Below are 19,423 nucleotides of genomic sequence, written 5' to 3'. Positions count from 1 at the left end.
TGCAACAAGTGGCATATGAGAGAGAAAGTTGATTCACTCTTCATGTCTATTTAATTTCCCTTGCAAATTAGTCCCAAGTTCCCAGAATGCTCAAGCTGACAAGAAAACCACCAGCCTCCTCATCCTGACAGTCACTGTGGGGACAGTTGGTCACAAATATGGCAAAATGTGACAAATACTTGTCAAACATCACCAATATGCTAAAATCTACTTAGCAAAATCAAATAACAACAAAAGTATCACAGAACTGTAAGCAGCACAACAGAAAGCTGCTTACACCTTTTCTTGTTCTGAAGTGAATCAGAATAACTTCAGTTAATGAAGTTTCATCCCTTTATTTCAGCATGCCTGGCCTGCAAAAACATGATAACTCTCTAGTAACTACTGGAAGTAAAACTTTTGAGGTTTTTGTAATGTATTTTGTATTAAATAGTAATAACTCAAGAGTTACTACATCCTTCTAAAGGAACTACTAATTATTTTGATCAGTATTCTAAAGTAAAGATCATGGTAACCCACTAGTAATTACTTAGGTGTTACCAAATAAATCAGAAGGAATTACTGTACAAAACTGTAAAAAACCTCAAAAGTTTCCAAAAGTTTCAAATCCGTTAAAGGATTATTAGGCTGCATAAATTAGGTCAGCCGGAACCGGGAACGCTTCCTATAACACCTGATGTACTCGTTACATCAGAAGAAGAATGGCATCTACGCTAATATTAGTCTTTCTGTTTATCCCGAGGTTCACCGTAGTCAACCGGATCTGGGCCGTATCCAGGTGAGACCAAGGACCTGCACCTTGACACGACCACAACGCAGCCCTGACGTATCAGCAGAGATTGAGTCAACTAGATCATCCACTGTGAGGGCCTCATCGACACGACAGCCACGACAGTTCCTCAACAACCGTCCATACTGGCGTGATCCTCAATACGATCCTCAATTGGATGGAACTGAAATAAATACTTTTAATGTTGCGATCCTATTGGACTTATGATAGCAACCTGAATTGTAACAAAGCACTGTTGGCCAGAGGAGAACTGGCACCCCGACTAAGCCTGGTTTCTCCCAAGGTTTTTTTTCTCCATTTAAACACCTATTTGCCACTTGTCTGCCACCTGATGTCACCTGATGGAGTTTGGGTTCCTTGCCGCTGTCGCCTCTGGCTTGCTTAGTTGGGGACACTTGACATTTGACTTGACATTTGATATTCAACAGTGCTTTGATCTGCCTGCATTGACACTATTCTTTAAGAGCTGCTGTGCAGCCAAACAATGTACCAGTTATCAATGTAAAGCTGCTTTGACACAATCTACATTGTAAAAAGCGCTATATAAATAAAGGTGACTTGACTTGACAATGACTTCAGTAGTTACTAGAGAGTTATCATGTTTTTTCACTTTAGAATACTGATCCAAATAATTAGTAATTCCTTCTGAAGGATTTGGTAATACTTCAGTAATTACTAGTTGTCAGCAGATAGACGAGGAACACAGAGGTAAGTGATATAATCAACAGCAGGTTTATTGAACAGAGATGAAGAGAACACAGCAGTGAAAGTAATCCAGGTAAGCAGGCTGGGAGAGGGAATGTCTTGGTGAAGCTTATCTGTGAGTGATGCAGTCTCTGTGTTTTCCCAGGAGATCCAGTGGGGCAAAGGAGCGTGGAGATGACGGAGAACAGGAGCTGAGGAGAACTAGGACGGTTAGCAGAAACAACAGGTAAGTATCAAGCAGATAAGTCGGTCAGGGAACACAACATGGTAAGGTTGAGACCAGACAGTGAGTGAACGGGTGGAGTGCAGTATATATGGAGCTGGCTGCTGACAGGTGAATGACGATAGTACTCTGGTGATTGGGATCTGGTGACGGTGGTGAGGGGTGACTGCGTTGACTCCCTGACACTAGTGGGCTACCATGACCTTTACTTTAGAATTAATTATACATTATGCATCATTCATGTTAATTATGAACCTGTATATAATAGTTCTTAGTAGTTCTCTGGAAATTATAAAAACAGTAGTTACTGGTTAGCTAATAGTGAACTACCACATTCAACATGCTTTCCTGTAGCTCAGTGGTTAGAGAATGGCACTAGCAATGCCAAGGTCATGGGTTCAATCCCAGGGATTGCACATACTCAGATACAAATGTATAATATAATGCAATGTAAGTCGCTTTGGATAAAAGCGTCTGCCAAATGCATAAATGTAAACTGAGCACTATTACTTACTAATTCATTAATCAGAGTTTCTTGTTAGTTAATAGTAGTTACTAGAGTCAAGTCAAGTCACCTTTATCTATATAGCGCTTTTTACAATGCAGATTGTGTCAAAGCAGCTTTACGGTGATAATTGGTATATAATTTTGGCTGCACAGCAGCTCTTAAAGAAAATGGAGTCATTGTCCAGCTTAAGTAAATTCAGTATTGATTCATTCCGTTGTAAGAATCAATAGTTATTAATTTAGTTAATTTATCTATATCAGCACTGGAGTAAACAGTGATGCCATCATCCAGCTCAGTTCAGTTCGCATACAAGGGTGTTGATGCAGGCAGATCAAAACATTGTTGAATATCAAATGTCAAGTGTCCCCAGCTAAGCAAGCCAAAGGCAACAGCGGCAAGGAACCCAAACTCCAACAGGTGACATCAAGTGGCAAACAGGTGTTAAAATGGAGAAAAAAACCTTGGGAAAAGTCAGGCTCAGTTGGGGGGCCAGTTCTCCTCTGGCCAACAGCAAACAGTGCATGATTATGATTCAGGCAGCTTTCATACTGTAAGTCCGATTGGGATCACAACAAAGTATTTATTCCAGTTCCATCTAGTTGAGGATCGTATTCTTCACGCCAGTATGGGACAGTTTGTTGAGTGTTAATAATGCATTACTCATTTGTTCCTGTATAGTTATTCATTAATGAAGGATCAGTATTCTAATGTGTTACCAACTAACCCTTTAATAGAGTTGTTTTGTCCATTCCTGTGATGGCAAATAAATGGAAACAGGTGCAACTAAATAGGTATGTATTTTCTTTTTATGTGAAATGGTAAAAACCAGTTAGCTTCAGCATGATTGATGTGCACTCCTGACACAAATTAATTAATTGCTGTCACTGTAACATTTTTTATTTATTTTCATTTAACATTGGTCAAATGACTTCAGCTGAATAATACACTATGTTCTTTTAGAGCTGCTGTACAGCTGAAATGAACTGTTTTGCATCATTGAATCATTTTCCTGTTATCACTGTAAAGCTGCTTTGAAACAATCTGTATTGTATAAAGCACTATATAAATAAAGGTGACTTGACTTAAGTAGACATTAAGGATTGCAACAGATGTGGTACAAGCCATGCACCATAGAAATGTCCAGCTTATGGCAAGGATGTGGACAAGCAGTTCTTTGTGGAGGCTGTGGTGGATGAAGTAAGCACCAGGGGCAAGTGATAGCTCATGTCAACGGAGTTAATGTACCCTTTAAATTGGACACTGGTCCAATTTAAAGGGTACACAGGTGAATCTTCTGCCAACAAAAGTCTTTTAATGACTGAGAAAAAAGCCAAAAGTGCAAGACAGAAAGTTAAGCATACAGTCATGGCCAAAAGATTTGGCTGTGACATAAATTTTGCGTTTCATAAATTGCTACTTTGATACAATGATAAGCATTTCAAGTTTTCAAGCCTTTTATTGGCAAAAACATTCAATATGCAAAGAGTTAATATTTACAGTGTTGACCCTTCTTCTTCATGACCCCTGCAATCCGCTCTGGCATGCTAAATGTCAGCTTCTGAGTCAAATCCTGACTGATCTATTCTTGTCTTATTAGTGCTAACAATTTGTGGACCTGTGCTTGTGCACTTGCCTTTTGAGGATTGACCACAGGTTTTCTATGGGATTAAGTTCCGGGGAGTTGCCTGACAACGGATCCAAAATTTAAATGTAATAATCTCTGAGTCACTTCATTATCACTATTGCCTTGTAACATGGTGCTCCATCATGCTGGAAAATGTACAGATCATCACCAAATTGCTCCTGGATCATTGGGAGAAGATGCTCTTGCAGGATGTTTTGACACTATTCTTTAATTATTGCAGCGTTTTTGGACAGAATTGTGAGAGAGCTTACTCCCTTGGATGAAAAGCAACCCCACACATGGATGATCTCAGATTGCTTCACTATTGGCATGACACAGGACTCATGGTAGTGTTCGTCTTTTCTACTTCAGGGCAATAGATTTTCCAGATGTCCCAAATGGTTGGAAGGGGGCTTCATCAAAGAAAATAACTTTGCACCAGTCTTCTGCTGTCCAATCCTTGTACTTCTTGCAGAATTTCAGTCTCTCCTTAATGTTTTTCTTGGAGAGAAGTGGCTTCTTTGCTGCCCATCTTGAGACCAGGATGTCGTCCAAAAGTCTTGGCCTTACTGTTCCTTACTGCACCTGCTGCCAATATTGAGCAGCTTTTCGATGGTGGTGACACGATTCTTTAGCGACTCCTCAGGAGAAGATGGTCCTGGTGCTTGCTGGACACTCTGGGACATCCGGAAGCCTCATTGCAATTGAACCTCTCTCCTTGAAGTTCTTGATTGTCCAGTAAATGTCTCTTTCAGTGCAATATTTTTTGCAGCAATTTCCTTGCATGTGTGGCCATTTTGATGCAAAGTGATGATGGCTGCACATCTTTCTTTGGAGGTAACCATTGCTATCACAAGAACAGAATGATTGGAAGCACTTCTTCCCTCTTTTTATAGCAATCAGTCTGCTCTTATAATTCAATCTAATTCAACCAGCTGTGGACGAAGCTGCCCTCGGCTGAACATTTGCTACATAGCACACACCAATTTGTGCCTAGGAAATCCAGCTCTAATGCTGCATACAACATTAGCATACAACCACAATGCCCATGGGAAGATTTAGTGTGGGTCAGATTGTTTGAAAGGTGGGAACCAAAAGCAAATTCCCACATCTTATGACGTACTTACTGACACACTCCTTCAATATCTGACTGTCAAAATTCCTTTAAATTTCCTTTAGGTTTATCGGACAATAGTCCAGTGGTTACTGGACAAAAAAATGGGTTATGCCCAGCTCCAAGTCTCCTTTTTCACTGCTGATTCTGCCCAGTTTCAAGTCTCCTTTGTCACTAATGGTCCCGCTCAGCCTGCCTCTCCCTTCTCCTCTGCCAATGCCATCCATTTCCTTGGCCCCGCCTCTGCTGGCTCCCTTCAGCCCTTCGGCGGCTCTAACAGCCATCTTGACTGAGGGCTCAGGCGTGGCAGCCATCTTGACTGAAGGCTCAGGCATGGCAGGCATGACGTGAAGAGACTCAAACTTGGCAGGCATTATGTGAAGAGTCTCTAACTGAGCATGCATGACGTGAAGAGTCTTTAAATGAGCAGGCGTGGCGTGAAGAGTCTCTGGCTGGGCAGGCATGATGTGAACAGGCTCTGGCTGGGCAGGTATGACGTGAACAGGCCTTGGCATGGCAGTCGTGGCGTGGATAATTCCAGACATGCTGGTCAGGACATTGAAACTCTGTGGTGCAGCGGCCATGATGTGACGAGGCTCTGGTGTGGTGGGTACTGTGGGATTGCTGGGCTCCTCATCCACAATTCTCACAGTAAACAAAGAACCACTTAATAGCAGGGCATGATCAATATATTGCAACGGAGAAAAGCAAGTTTTCCCACCTGGTAAATTGGACAGCAAGGGCTCATTCAATCCCACACAAAAAATGTCTTTAAGTGCCACCTGATTAAAATCCACCTTGTAGCATAGTCCACAAAAGTCTTCAACATAAGCCTCAATGGGGCGATTTCCCTAGCGCAAACGTAGCAGGGCGACTGCTGGGTTCATTGTTGGCGGTCAAGTATTCTGTAAGGGATCCACTGCAGGCAAGTCTCAGAGAACCCAAGTGCAGTTTTAATAACTCAAACATAAAACAAACAAAGACTTGACTTAGCATAGCTGTAACGAAGCTGGACTCAGGCAGAGATGCATTTGCAAGCTTTATTAAATAAGAGCATGGTCATACAGGCAGGGTCAGACAGGAGCAAACAGGAACAGCAAGAAACAGGCAGAATCGTGGTCAGGATACAGGCAGTAGATCAGGGCAGGCAGAAAACGTTCACAGTTCAGATAACAATAAACAGTCCAAAGGCAGGCAGCAGGGAATCATAAACAGATAACCAGACAGGATCGATAACAGGCAGACAATAAACACAGGGAACCGCTCAGAATTGAACACAGGGTGAATCAAGACTTCGCAATGAGGTTGTGTGTGAGTGAGTCTTAAATAGTCCAGATAATAGGCTACAGGTGTATGTGGCAACGAGTGATAGGTGTGGAGTGTGCATGTGACTGGCAGGGAGGATTATGGGAACTGTAGTCTGGGAACTGACAGGAACTGACGGTGATCGTGACATAACGCCTCCCTCCCGGAAGGTGCGTCCTCGCGGCGTAAATGGAACAGATGGGGGGGTGCATTGGAGATCTGTAGGCTGACGGGAACGGCGTCTCCAATGCAGGTTTCAGGAACTCAGGCAGCCACGGTGGGTCAGGTGCCACGGGCAGCCACGGCGGGTCAGGTGCCACGGATAGCCACGGTAGGTCAGGGGTGTCGACCAGCCACGGTGGGTCAGGAGTGTCTGGCAGCCACGACAGGTCAGGTGGCTCGGGCAACCATGGCAGGTCAGGTGGCTCGGGCAGCAGGTGGGACAGAGGGACAGAGTCCGAAGATGACCACGGCGTGCCTGAGTCCATTAATCGCCATAGTGGGTTATAGTCCATGGGCGGCCATAGCAGTTCGGAGGCCGTTGATGGTCGCGGTCGTGCAGGATCCCCACCCACAAGCTCCCCACTCTCAGGTATATGGCCCCCCCCAAAAAAGTTCTTGGGGAATTCAACGGAGGTTCGTGGGCAAGGAGCTCGGGTGGCGCCGGCAGGGCAAGGAGCTCGGGTGGCGCCGGCAGGGCAAGGAGCTCGGGCGTGGAACTTGGGTGCGAAGTCTGGAGCTGACTTGGGCTCTGGTGCGGAGTCTGGAGCGGGCTCGGTGAAGACTGGAGCGGGCTCGGGTGCAGAGTCTGGAGCGGGCTCGGCGAAGACTGGAGCAGGCTCGGGTGCAGAGTCTGGAGCAGGCTCGGGTGCAGAGTCTGGAGCGGCCATCTTGTCCGTAGACACTGGCGGGGCGGCCATCTTGTCCGTAGACACTGGCGGGGCGGCCATCTTGTCCGTAGACACTGGCGGGGCGGCCATCTTGTCCTAGTTTGTTCTGGAAGATCAGCGGAGACGTGCCGTTGCTGTGGCAGATCAGCGGAGACGTGACTTGACTCACGGAGGTCAACTGTGACTTGACTTGGTTCAGGATAATCAGTGCTGACTTGACTTGGTGTTGTTATTATGGTGGCCGCCATTTTGTGAGTGTCATCTGGCGCGGCAGCCATTACACAACCAGACGAGGTACCGCATTCCTCCGCGACACCCACAGTAAATAGAGAGCCAACAGACAACAAAGCATAATCCATAAAGCCACTAAGTGATGAACGCGGTCCTTTTCAAATCAATTTTGTTTTAAGTGGCTGATTAACACCCTCACAGAAAAAGTCTCTCAGTACACAGTCCGGCAGATCTGAACAATATGCAACGTCCAAATATTCTCTGATATATTCCTCCAACGACCGGGTGCCCTGCTTGAGCCATAATAGTAATTGTGCAATGTTCATACCGGGCCAGTGTTCTCCAGGAAAGCCGCTGGATCCATGTGTTGGCGAGGTCTTCTGTAATAGCTTGGCTTGGCTTGGCTTGGCTTGGCTTGGCTACATGGCTTGGCTTGGCTTGGCTTGGAAACATAAACTCACCAACAGTGGTACACGGACAATACTTGACAAAGACTGAGGAAACATGAGGTCAATATATACACAGGGGCTAATGACTAGACTAGACACACCTGTGCACAATCAAACCAATGAACCAGTGACAACATAGGACACATGACAAGGGAGCACATGGCAGGATCACATGACACAAACAAGGGAAACACATGGCAAAAGGGAGCATATGGCAAACAGGAAACAACAATGAGACATAAAACTACAAAAATAAGACATGAAACATGAACATGAAACAAAACCAAAACTATACATGACATGGAGTATTTTAGAATGTGGTTGTTCTATTTAAAAATTGGTTTAAGCCATTTTTTTTTTTGATCAGTTGTGAAAAAAGGAATATGTACTGATGAGTGTCTATAGGGGGCACTAATGCACTAAGTACATGAAGATGTATGTGTAAGAGAAGAGGAATCAAGTGACTTAATGAGAACACACATTCGATGGTTTGGGAAGTGTTCCCAATTCTGGCTGACCTAATTAATGCAGTCTAACAATCCCTTAATGGATTTGAATTATAGAAATGTGATATTGTATTGTGTGTATGTTAGGTTAAAGAGATAGGATATTCTTGATTGAAACTGACAGAGTGTGTCTGCCCTCCGAACAAGGCTAGGAAGACTGTTCCAGAGTTTGGGCACTAAATAGGAAAAGGACCTACCAGCCACAGTCGATTTTGATATTCTAGGTATTATCAACTTGCCAGAATTTTGAGACAGCAATGAATGTGAAGGACTATAATGCAATTGGTGCTTGCTTAGGTACTGAGGAGCTAAACCATTTAGAGCTTTATAAGTGATCAGCAAGTGCTTAAGTCAGCCAATGCAGTGTTGACAGAACGGGGCTAATATGGTCATGTTTTTTGGTTCTCGCAAGAACTCTAGCTGTTGCATTTTGGAACCAGCTGAGTTTGTGTAATAAACCTGCAGGGCAACCATCTAGTAATCTATCCACAGTCTAGCCTTGAGATCACAAATGTGTGAATTAACTTTCTTGCATTTCACATTGAGAGCATATGTCATAATTTAGAGATATTTTTAAGATGGAAAAACACAACTTGGTAGAAATGTGTCTTTCAAATGACAGATTACTATCAAAGAGCACACCCAGGTTCCTGACTGACAACAAAGACTTGACAGAGCATCCATCAAGAGTTAGACATTAGTCTAGGTTATTACATGTCAAGGTTTTCTGTCTAATAATTAAAACCTTTTTTATTGAATTTAGTAATAGGAACTTGCTAGTCATCCAATTTTTAATATCAGCTATGCATTCTGTTTTTGTGAATTGGTATGCTTTGTCAGGCCTCAAAGAAATATAGAGTGGAATATTTACAGTGTAATATTGACAATTAACTCTATGTTTCTTAATTATATCTCCCAAGGGTAGCATGTACAGGGTGAAAAGCAATGGTTCTAGTACTAAGCCATGCAGCACTCCATACTGAACTTGTGATCAATACACCTCTTCATTTACTGCTACAATTTGATCATGGTCAGATAAATTTGAACCATGCTAATGGATCTCCACTAATGCCAACATAATTTTTGAGCCTATCCAAGAGAATGTTGTGGATGATAGTATCAAATGCAGCACTAAGGTCAAGTAACACTTAATAGAGAAATGCAACCACAATTGGATGATAAGAGCAAATCATTTGTAACTCTAATGAGAGCAGTCTCAGTATATGATACAGTCTAAATCACAGCTGGAATTCCTCGCAGATACCATTTCTCTCCAAACATAATTGTAAGGATTCTGCTTTTTCTAGTATTTTTGACAAAAATGGGAGATTTGAGTTAGATATGTAATTAAATAATTGTCTTGGATCAATTTTTTAAAAGAGACAATTAATAACAGCTAGCTTGAAATTTTTTGGGACACAAAGTCATTATTGCTGTGCTGTTTGGAAATGTCTGAAAATGTTGATACTTTATTTCACTCTCAAACATCCTTTAGATTAGAAATCATTACTAACTGCATCTGCACAGTGAAACACAAGTGATGGGCAACACAAACATACGTTTGCATATACTTTTCAACTCTCTTAGAAGAACACCAACACAGCTCTAGGATTTGATTTGATTTGATTTTTTATTTTATTTTATTTTATTTTTATTTAATTTAACCACTGTGTTGGTGTTCTTCTAAGAGAGTTGAAAAGTATATGCAAACTTATGTTTGTGTTGCCCATCAGTTGTGTTTCACTGTGCAGATGCAGTTAGTAATGATTTCTAATCTAAAGGATGTTTGAGAGTGAAATGAGACTCATGTTCCTTTATTTAATGCACTTGAGTCACGTCTGCTCTCTCTTAAGAGTTCCTCCTCAAACTATCTGGCCAACGCAAGAGGAAATGAGAGTTTAACAGAGAAAAACAAGTCTTCCTAAAGCCACCCACATCCCATCTGCTCATTAATTATCAGTTTTATTATTATCATCACTGTTGTCACGATTATGAGCTGAAGTTTTGCTAATTGCCATAGTGGTCATCAGGCTGTATTTCTGTTAAACAGTACAGTATGGAGAAAAAAAAAAAAATCCACCCGTGTGCATGTAATCATCCATTCACATCCCCCCTAATGACTGTCAGTTTGCCTGCCCTTCCATTTTCTGTCCAATTAATTCTTTTCTTACTTCCCGGAGAAAGAGAGACAATAGAGCCCTCCACTACATAATAGAATAGATCATTAAAATTCAGCAGTTCTTTGCAGTGGCACCGTGCTTCCTCCCTGGACTGCTTGGCATGAATGCCAGACCTTGCTTTGAAATTCTACCCAGCAGACCACATGCAGCCCCAGACACTTCTCACCCCCTTCTGTACTCACAGAATTAACTCTGAATCTGCCCCACACCAGAGGATTTTGTGCAGCTGACATGTATTTCCATGATTTTCCCATGTTCACACTGTAAAGATGAAGTAAATGTGGTACATTTGAGTTTCTATGTTGACAAACAAGTTCCATGTATGACTAAAATCAAGTGTGATTAAAGTATGAAATATCGTGAATGAATATACGTGAAACCTGAATATGATTTACCTCTTTGTGTCAACACAATTGACACACAGTTATATTGGAATGGACAGATGTGTAATTCTCTTAAATCAAATCTTTTAAAAAATAAAGATGCAGCATTTTGATAACTCTTATGCACTGCATGTTCAGATGAGAAAAGCTTGCAAGGAAAACTATAAAACAATTTCAATGCCTAAATGTTCTTTAACCATCCATCCATTTTCCAAATCACTTGTTCTATATAGGGTTGCAGTAAACATTGTTTATTTCTTATAAAATCTTAACTGAAATGTTATCATAATTAGTTATGTTAAGAAAATTACAAAACCTTTTGTTTAATAAAATCATGGCAGCCCCTCTCGACAGTGACAGCTGCTGCTTTAGTTGCAGATGTAAGACAAACTGCAGCAGCTGCTAGGAACAGAGAGTTATTATTTCCAAAAGCAAAAAGTATGATTTAATATGTTTTGGTGATGGCATATATATATATATATATATATTTGTATGTATGTATGTATATATACAAAACCTCATTATTTAACTAAAGTATATTTCAGTACTTTTGGAGTAATGAAAATTATGATAATTTTTATCAAGTAATGTTTTCACAAAAAAGGCACTAAAACAAATGAAATGCAATAAAAATAGCACAATAGTAGCCATCAGCTTAGATAGTCAAAGTTTAGACAGTAAGCTTTAAGAGAAAATTTTATTTTTCCACAAGTATTGCCAGCAATTACTGTTAGACAATGTTAGAATGATGTAGAGTAAACACTGTTTTGTGTGTTTGTTTCACAGCCTAAAAAATGTAATCAAAATTTTCAACTGATTGCTGTATAATTAAAGAAATTGATTTCATTCAAAACAGTCAATGAGAATAAGCATGTAATATCAATGACTGGTGATGTTAAAAATGCAATTATTAATGAACTTACTGGAAATTAAGAGCTTTTGACATGTTAAAGTGCTCACTAATATTATGCATACATAAAAAGACAAAAATAATTTTCATTGTTAACCATGTATGTCACCCATTATTTTTCAAGGATTTGATTTAATTATCTGGTGACTGCTGAGCTGAACACAAAACAAGGTTTTGCTGCAGATATCATTCACAGATATTTTTCCCACAGGAATGCTCCCAAAAATAACGATTCAACTAACTATTCAAATAACGATCCAACAATACGGCTGTGTTTATCAAAAATCATTTCAGCCCTCCACCCTTTCAGCTGTTCAAGAAACTTTTGTAGGTCCTGTAACAGAGGATTTCTGCTGGCTGTACAGGCACAAATTCATCACATTTAGCACCAAAAGTCAATGTTTTGATGTGTGTGAGCAATCAAATGATGTCGAAAAATCAGCAGGCACTTATTTTATAGTTAGTTGGCACAAACCCCCTCAGCTAATGCTGTCCTTCATCATAATAACAGACACAGTACAACAACGTGGCTGGGCCTTATGGCCGGGATAACGTGGTGTAAATCGGCTGATCCCAGTTGGTGGTGGGACTGTGGGAGGGCGGAATGGACAAGCTGTTGAGTATGGGGCTTCCGTACGGCCTCCGTGAGGAATGGAAGTATGGGTACTGGTAGAGGCCAGATGGGTAGCTGGTATAGGGGCTGTAATAGCTGGAGCTTTGAAGGTCTGTATAGTCACACTGAGTGCTGGCGAATGAGGCGGCGACTGAGGTGGCGCATGCATGTGGGCTGTAAATGCTGTACTCTGAGTGTGAGGGTGAGTGCTCGCTGTAGTGATTCGGGCTTAACTGCTCAGTTTTAATGTGAGCTCTGTGCTGATTCACTTCACTTGTGCCAGGTGACGAGGATGCCACGGGCCCTTTGCGACTCCAGGAAGCCCCGTGGCTGTAAGATGAACCGTAAGCACCTCCAGAGCTGGCATTCTGCCCGTGACCGTGCTCTGAGGTCGAAACGGCTCCGGCATGGCCACTGAGAGGCAAGTATTGGTCAAACTCATGCACATCAAAGGTTTCTATGTTGCTGATGACGTCTGTGCTGAGCTCAGAAATGTCAACATTGCTAAAGTCGATATTCTGTCGACTGCTGTCAAGCAAACGTCTACCTTCATGCTTTGAATCTTGCTTTCCTCCATGATGGAGTTCTGTTTTGGGTGTTGTTGGGGGTGTCGGGGGTCCATGAGGCTGACCTAAGGATAATCACCACAAAATGATGTTTCGGGTTATACATATACATTTATTTTGCATGCATACTATAAATTGCTCCACATGAAGTGTGTGTATCTCACCTGTATGATCAGAGATGTGATCCGAGGAACTTGCCAATCGCCCCATTCCAGGTTCAGCTTTATACATGTGATGGGTTAGATCAACGCCGGCATCAGACTCACTCTGACCTGGCTTCACACTCTTTCGTCGCCTCGGCTGGTATTTATAATCCGGGTGATCTTTCTTGTGCTGAACTCTCAATCTTTCTGCTTCTTCCACAAACGGTCTCTTTTCATTCTCCGTCAGCAGTCTGTTGAGTGACACAATTATCAATCATAATTAACTTTAAGACACTCAGAGTGTTATTTATCAATGCTTTCAAGAATCAACTAGAGAGGTTAATGGGATCAATTCGGGACTCGAACTTGGGTCGCCTGAAGTGCTGTATGTCGGAGCGCTGCTCACTAGGATGCAGTTCTGACAACATTCAGTATTTACACACAAAATCTGTTTTAACTGAATAAGGAACTTCAGACCAAAAGATACTGAAGCAGAACACATACCTTTCAGAAAGTTTAAACATTACTTAATCTTATGTCTGAAGTAAATATGTAATAATAATAATAATAATAATAATGCACTATAATAAAAAAGCTCTGACTTAGAGAGTATACCCAGTGTATATATAATAAATAAAAATAGATTTCAGCTTAACTGAAGGTTTATATCTGGAGCTTTACATTTTTCAAGGGTTAATAATACAAGGGTGTTACCTCCATATACATTATTTTATTAATTTAAATATTTATTTATTTATGCCAGTTTTTTTCTGGAAGTAATATTAAAATGAAACACATCTAATAAAACTATTATCAAAGTAAGCAGCTCTTACCTCCAGAGTTTCCCGAGGGTTTTGCTGAGCTCGGCGTTGTGTAGGTGCGGATACTGATCCGCCAGTTTCCTGCGCGCGGCTTGAGCCCAAACCATAAACGCGTTCATGGGTCTCTTCACGTGCGGTTTGTTCTTGAGCGCGCCGCTGCCTCGCGCTGGCATGGGTACTAAAGACCAGTCATAACCCTTCAGAACCTGCGAAACCGCGTCTCTGATACACGCCGGGAATCTGTCATCCTCATCCTCCAGTTTTTTACCCATTCTCGTTATCATGAGTGAAGGGTGGCTAGTAGATCCAGCGGGAGATGAAGATGCGTCAGAGTCCGACTCTTCCTGAGACATCGAACTGGATGAACCGGCCGGGCTGCACGGCGGCTCTGCGCTGGACTTATCCTGCTCCTCTGTCATGATCTCACTTCTGATGCTCAAATCCAACTTCTTTAGTATTTTTCCTAGATCCAGAAAGTTTCAGACACTGTTACAGTCCATCCAAGATGATACAAGCACAATGATAGAGCTCATCACTGTTAATCTGACTTTGAAGCTCCTTTACGCGAGGACTATGTCACTCCTCCTGCCACCTCTCGTTGGTGGACTGTGTGGCCACAATCAATTCCGATTGGTTAACCACATTTCACAATGAGGTAATTTGATACGTTTCACTTAAATAAATACATTTATTTCGTTCTACATTTTCATTACCAGCAACTTTGCAAAACATTACAAAACAAAATTGTACGAACAGTGGGTAAACAGGGTGTGAGATATATTTGAAAATGTAAGATATAAATAGGCCCACGTTTATTTGCTTTGGTTTAACTGTGTTAGTTTTCACTTACACGTTTGGCATTAAAATGTAAATTTAGTAAAAGAGAGGGATGCCATATTTTCAGTCAATGAAAATGTAAAAATAATCAGGAATATTTTATGGCAATATGAGATCAATTAGCAATATAAACAATTCTTCATTATATGTATAAAACATACAGTAGGTATGGGGGAAAGGGGTGATTTATAGAACTTAAAGAACTTACTTTTTTTGGTGATGCACCGGTTTTTCAGTGATCGATACAGATCTATTTTTGATCTTGATGTTTTTGTCTTTATCAATTACACTACTTTCCACAGCATCATAGGCTTTCTATGATTTCAGATTTGTGGAAGCAAATTATATTTGAAAGATAAAAGTAGGTCATGTTTCATACAACAGCAGACTGGAGTGGTACAGGGAATTTAGAAGTGTTGTGCATGAATAGCTATACGTAGATGCCTTATTAGTGGCTGTTTCTATGGGCCACTATATATGAGCCATCCGCCATATTGTGAAGGTTCTTTTTCTGCAAAAGTCTTCAGCAGCTGATTTTTTTTTACAGTATTCAGTTTATTATTATTGTTAGATAATTCTGCATATGGTAAATAAAATAAGTTTGGTTAAAGCTCTTATAAATATTACTGATAATCACATGAACCCAACCATAGATACAGTATCTATGGTTCTTGCATCCATAGATTGCACAATAATGTGCCATTTTTTTAATGAAAATTCGGTAACTTTATTTTAAGGTGACGTAGTTACGTTATGTATGACATTTCTACATGTACTTACTATAGTAATAACAGTAAATTAAGCATAATTACAAGCAACTAACTAAACCAAACCCTATCCATAACCGTAACTCTATGTAGTTAATTTATATTACTCAGTACTTATTTAGTACTTATATAGTTAGTATAATGTAACTACGTAACCTTAAAATAAAGTATTACTGAAAATTCATTGGTTTGTTAGTGTGATGAGCAGTATTTCGCACCGTTTCAAGATGGCTGACATGTTGTCTGGAGCAGCCGAATGGGGTATCTGCATATAGATATCTATAGTGTTATATGAGCACTATTGTCTGTACATTATGGGCCAATGTATGGACCCAAAATATACTTACATTTTGAAACAAGTCTGAGATCTGGCATATATGGTTTAAAAGGCACAATCGTGTTTAATGTGTTTTATTACTAAATAATAGCACAGTAATAGCAGGTAGTTCACTATTAGCTAATCATTAACTACTATTTTTTCATAGCTCCCAGAGGACTACTAAGAACCAATATATACAGGCTCATAATTAATGTGAATATGCATAATGTATAATCAATTCTAAAGTGAAGGTCATGGTAACCCACTAGTAATGACTCAAGTAATTCAGACAGAATTACTAATTATTTGAAACACATCCCGCTCATTCATCCATGTTTCTTTATAAATAACTTCAAACAGTCCTGCCCGCTGAAAGCATACGGACATAAATATGACACATTTATTTGACATAAAATGTCTCTGTGGGAAAAGTGAAAGTACTCTGTGAAATGTTTCGAAATGTCTCTTAGCACAGCAGAGCACCAGTTTCAGTAAAAGGATATGTTTCAGTGCAGTTACTTTTTGTATACTTTTAAGTTCTACCAGAAAGACTCGGGAGGCAAGATAATGTAATAATGATATTTATTAACAATCAGCAAGCAAAATCTTGTAAGAAAGTTCTTTGGTGTAGGCCCTGTCCGTAGCTCACATCCTAAAGGGTTGCGGACTCTGCATTTCCTGCCTGAAGATGAAGGCAGGGGCGTAGCCGACCCCCTGGGAGGTATGGACTGGGACCATCCTGGTGGTGGTGGGGAGGATGGAGGTGAAGGTTGGCGTCAGCATCTGCGAACTCAGACATGTGTAAGTACTGATCTTTTATACTCCAAGTGTAAGATAATGATTGGTTAGATCTAAACGAATAGTTGACGTAACATTGAGTCTTCCTGGCAGAACTTATGCTGGAGCTTTCATTTTTTCCTGCTGTTCTAAAAATCTTTCTTTTCGCCATTACCACTAACAATCTGCGTAGCTGCTTGAACCAGTGCAGGAGCTCTAGGTAACCATAGAAGTGTAAGTGGTTTGCCATTAATTGCTGTTGTGACACTGCGAACAGCACTGAATGCACTTCGACCGGTACAACTTGAAATATATTATTATTCTAAACTTTTTATTAACTTCAGTAGGGAGTATAACAAAGGAATTGTTATTTTCTGCTTTAATCTCTAGTGAGGTGTCTAACTGTTTATCAATCATTTGTTGGTAAAGGGTGAGAGACCTGGCGAGTCACATGATTTTTGTCAAAGAGCCAGGAGTTGCTCGTGAGGCATATGTACCCGACCGCTGGTTTAGTGTATGATAGAAGTGCTGAACATCTTGCGACAGCAGGTGACTTTTGCTATTTCACTATGACAAACACTATTTGAATATAAGGAAACTGACAGGACCTACATTCACAAAATGTGAAAAATAAAGGAACAAAGCAACCTGTCTGTCTATGACAAAGGATAAAACTCTGGGTCTACCTAAATGTTTTTTGGTAACACTTTATTTCGATGCTCCCCAACATGCATTCTACTGACTATAAGTAACTTTGCAACTACATGTCAACTTATTCTATTAACTCAAACCCTAACCTAACAGCCTACTACAGTCTACTAATACTAGAGTTAGTTGACATGTAGTTGCAACTCAGTTAGTAGAATGTCTAAAGTAGACCAATTGAAATAATATGTAACCATTATTTTTCTGTTAGAACAGAAAGTTAAACTCTGGCAGACGCTGTTCAATTTAAGGAAATACACACATTTGACTTTAAATTAAATAGATGCTTACAACTAAATGTATTATAAGAGAGACATACAGATAAGAGGGGAGGCTGAATCACTGCATTCATGCCAGTGTTTAGCAAATGATTTTATCAAACAGCTTTCCTATGAAAAGACAATGTCTCGCTAGTCAGACATTTGAGTGTGCTCAGAGCTGCAAAGAGTGCTTGAAAATGGAAGCATATTGAGACTTTTGGATTTTTTTTTTTTTTACAACCATTAATTGGAGATTGCTTGGAATGGTAAGTGTGTTAGACATTTTTTTGGGTTTGTGGGTTAATTAATAAGTAGAAATTTGATGAATACTGACAGTGAAAGTATTATTTTTTTTTGCATTACTGTTAATCTGATATCATTGCAAATGATTGAGAAGAAATGAAAACAAAGAAATCTTTTCTTGTGGCAATGTTGACCATGCCAATTGATGTAATGAATGAACCATCTTCAGTTTGTTTATTTAGGTCTTTGGTGAGAGCAGTGTTTGATGGCATTTCTCTCGTGTTTTCTGTGATCTGGATAAGAGTGTTGCATTTGTTTGGCAAATGCTGTACTGTATGTCTGTGACACTCATTTATGAATCACATCCACTGTCATCTGTCCATTTTCTCCCAGTCATGTTATTTTTTAAATCTTCTTGTGGAATCAGTTTTACCTTATAATACCTCCTGCACTTAAGGTTTCTGCAAGGGTTACATTACCATTGAGATTTATAAACAAGCAAACATTAACTTACCAGTTTTTTAAGTATCATTTAAGGTACTCTTTGAAAAAAGTTGTTAAGACGTTACGAATTATGCATCATTTTAATATTGTTATCTTTTAGAACAGCATATTTTCATTTTATTTTCCTTTATTCATTTAGCAGACACTTTAATCCAAAGTGACATAATAATTTAATCTCAGAGTGAACAATTTTTATAGTATACAGTTCCAGGTTCATTTAAAATCTAGATTAAGAAAGTGAATTGCAGAAAATAAGAAAAAAAGAAAGAAAAAGGGAGTGCCTTGGTTTTTAAGGTTGTTGAGTAGTTAAAGGGATAGTTAACCAAAAAGTGAAAAGTATCCCATGATTTACTCACCCTCAATCCATCCTACATGTCTATATCGTCTTTCAGAGGAACACAATCTGAGTTATATTATAAAATATCATGGCTTTTCCAAGCTTTATAATGGTAGTAAATGGCACTTATGATTTTTTACGCTAACTCCTACATTCTACATCATACATCGCGTCAGAAGTTACTCTTTTGGTTCAAGTTGACTTGCGTAGGCCATCTGCTGGTAACTAGTTATTTTAGTTTATAAAGTATTAAATATGGATATTTTTCTTACAAAAACTCATTGTTTTGCTTCAGAAGGCCTTTATTAACCCCCTGGAGTCATATGGATTACTTTTATGATGAATGGATGCACTTTTTTGGACTTCAAAACCAGGAGCGACATTCGCTGCCATTATAAAGCTTGGAAAAGCAAAAATATTTTTTAATATACCTCTGATTGTGTTTGTCTGAAAGGAGATCATACACCTAGGATGGCTTGAGGGTGAGTAAATCATGGGATAATTTTCATTTTTGGGTGAACTATCCCTTTAAATGCTAGCTGAAGAAGTGTGCCTTCAGTGGAGTGGACTAAGATCAGGAGAGGTGTGACATGGGTTTGATTAAAGACCAGACGTGCCCCCACAATCTGTATCATCTGCAGAGGTTTAGTCACACCGGTCAATAGAGTAGTCCATTGCAGTAGTCCATTCTTTAAATGACGAGCTTAAATGAT

At 40.1% G+C, this 19,423-nt stretch overlaps 1 protein-coding gene and 1 long non-coding RNA gene across 2 annotated transcripts in view; one reads left to right on the top strand and one right to left on the bottom strand.

Moving 5' to 3' along the window:
- Positions 1 to 631: 631 nt before the first annotated feature.
- The window catches only part of LOC127508982 (uncharacterized), a 274,050-nt gene continuing 255,258 nt past the window's right edge, over positions 632 to 19,423 (top strand). The window contains exon 1 of the long non-coding RNA XR_007929064.1: positions 632 to 742. This is a non-coding gene — a long non-coding RNA (uncharacterized LOC127508982). The remainder of the gene's footprint in view (positions 743 to 19,423) is intronic.
- Positions 11,587 to 14,537, bottom strand: sox8b (SRY-box transcription factor 8b). Its single transcript, XM_051887198.1, has 3 exons — positions 13,974 to 14,537; positions 13,162 to 13,391; positions 11,587 to 13,062 (listed from the first exon to the last, which is right to left on the bottom strand). Exons 1-3 carry the CDS (start codon positions 14,378 to 14,380, stop codon positions 12,356 to 12,358), a joined length of 1,344 nt encoding a protein of 447 aa, XP_051743158.1. The 5' UTR covers positions 14,381 to 14,537; the 3' UTR covers positions 11,587 to 12,355.

Source organism: Ctenopharyngodon idella, chromosome 3 (genome assembly GCF_019924925.1).
Source record: "Ctenopharyngodon idella isolate HZGC_01 chromosome 3, HZGC01, whole genome shotgun sequence".
In the NCBI taxonomy this organism is placed as follows: Eukaryota; Metazoa; Chordata; class Actinopteri; order Cypriniformes; family Xenocyprididae; genus Ctenopharyngodon; species Ctenopharyngodon idella.
The sequence above is the reverse complement of the archived record's forward strand: the minus strand, read 5'-3'. Positions and strand labels throughout refer to the sequence as shown.

Coding starts and splice junctions, on each gene's coding strand:
- sox8b (XM_051887198.1), bottom strand. CDS start 14,380: ATGACAGAGGAGCAGGATAAGTCCAGCGCAGAGCCGCCGTGCAGCCCG. Junction 13,392..13,973: donor ACCCTCGGGAAACTCTGGAG/GTAAGAGCTGCT, acceptor GTCACTCAACAG/ACTGCTGACGGAGAATGAAA. Junction 13,063..13,161: donor TCACATCTCTGATCATACAG/GTGAGATACACA, acceptor GATTATCCTTAG/GTCAGCCTCATGGACCCCCG.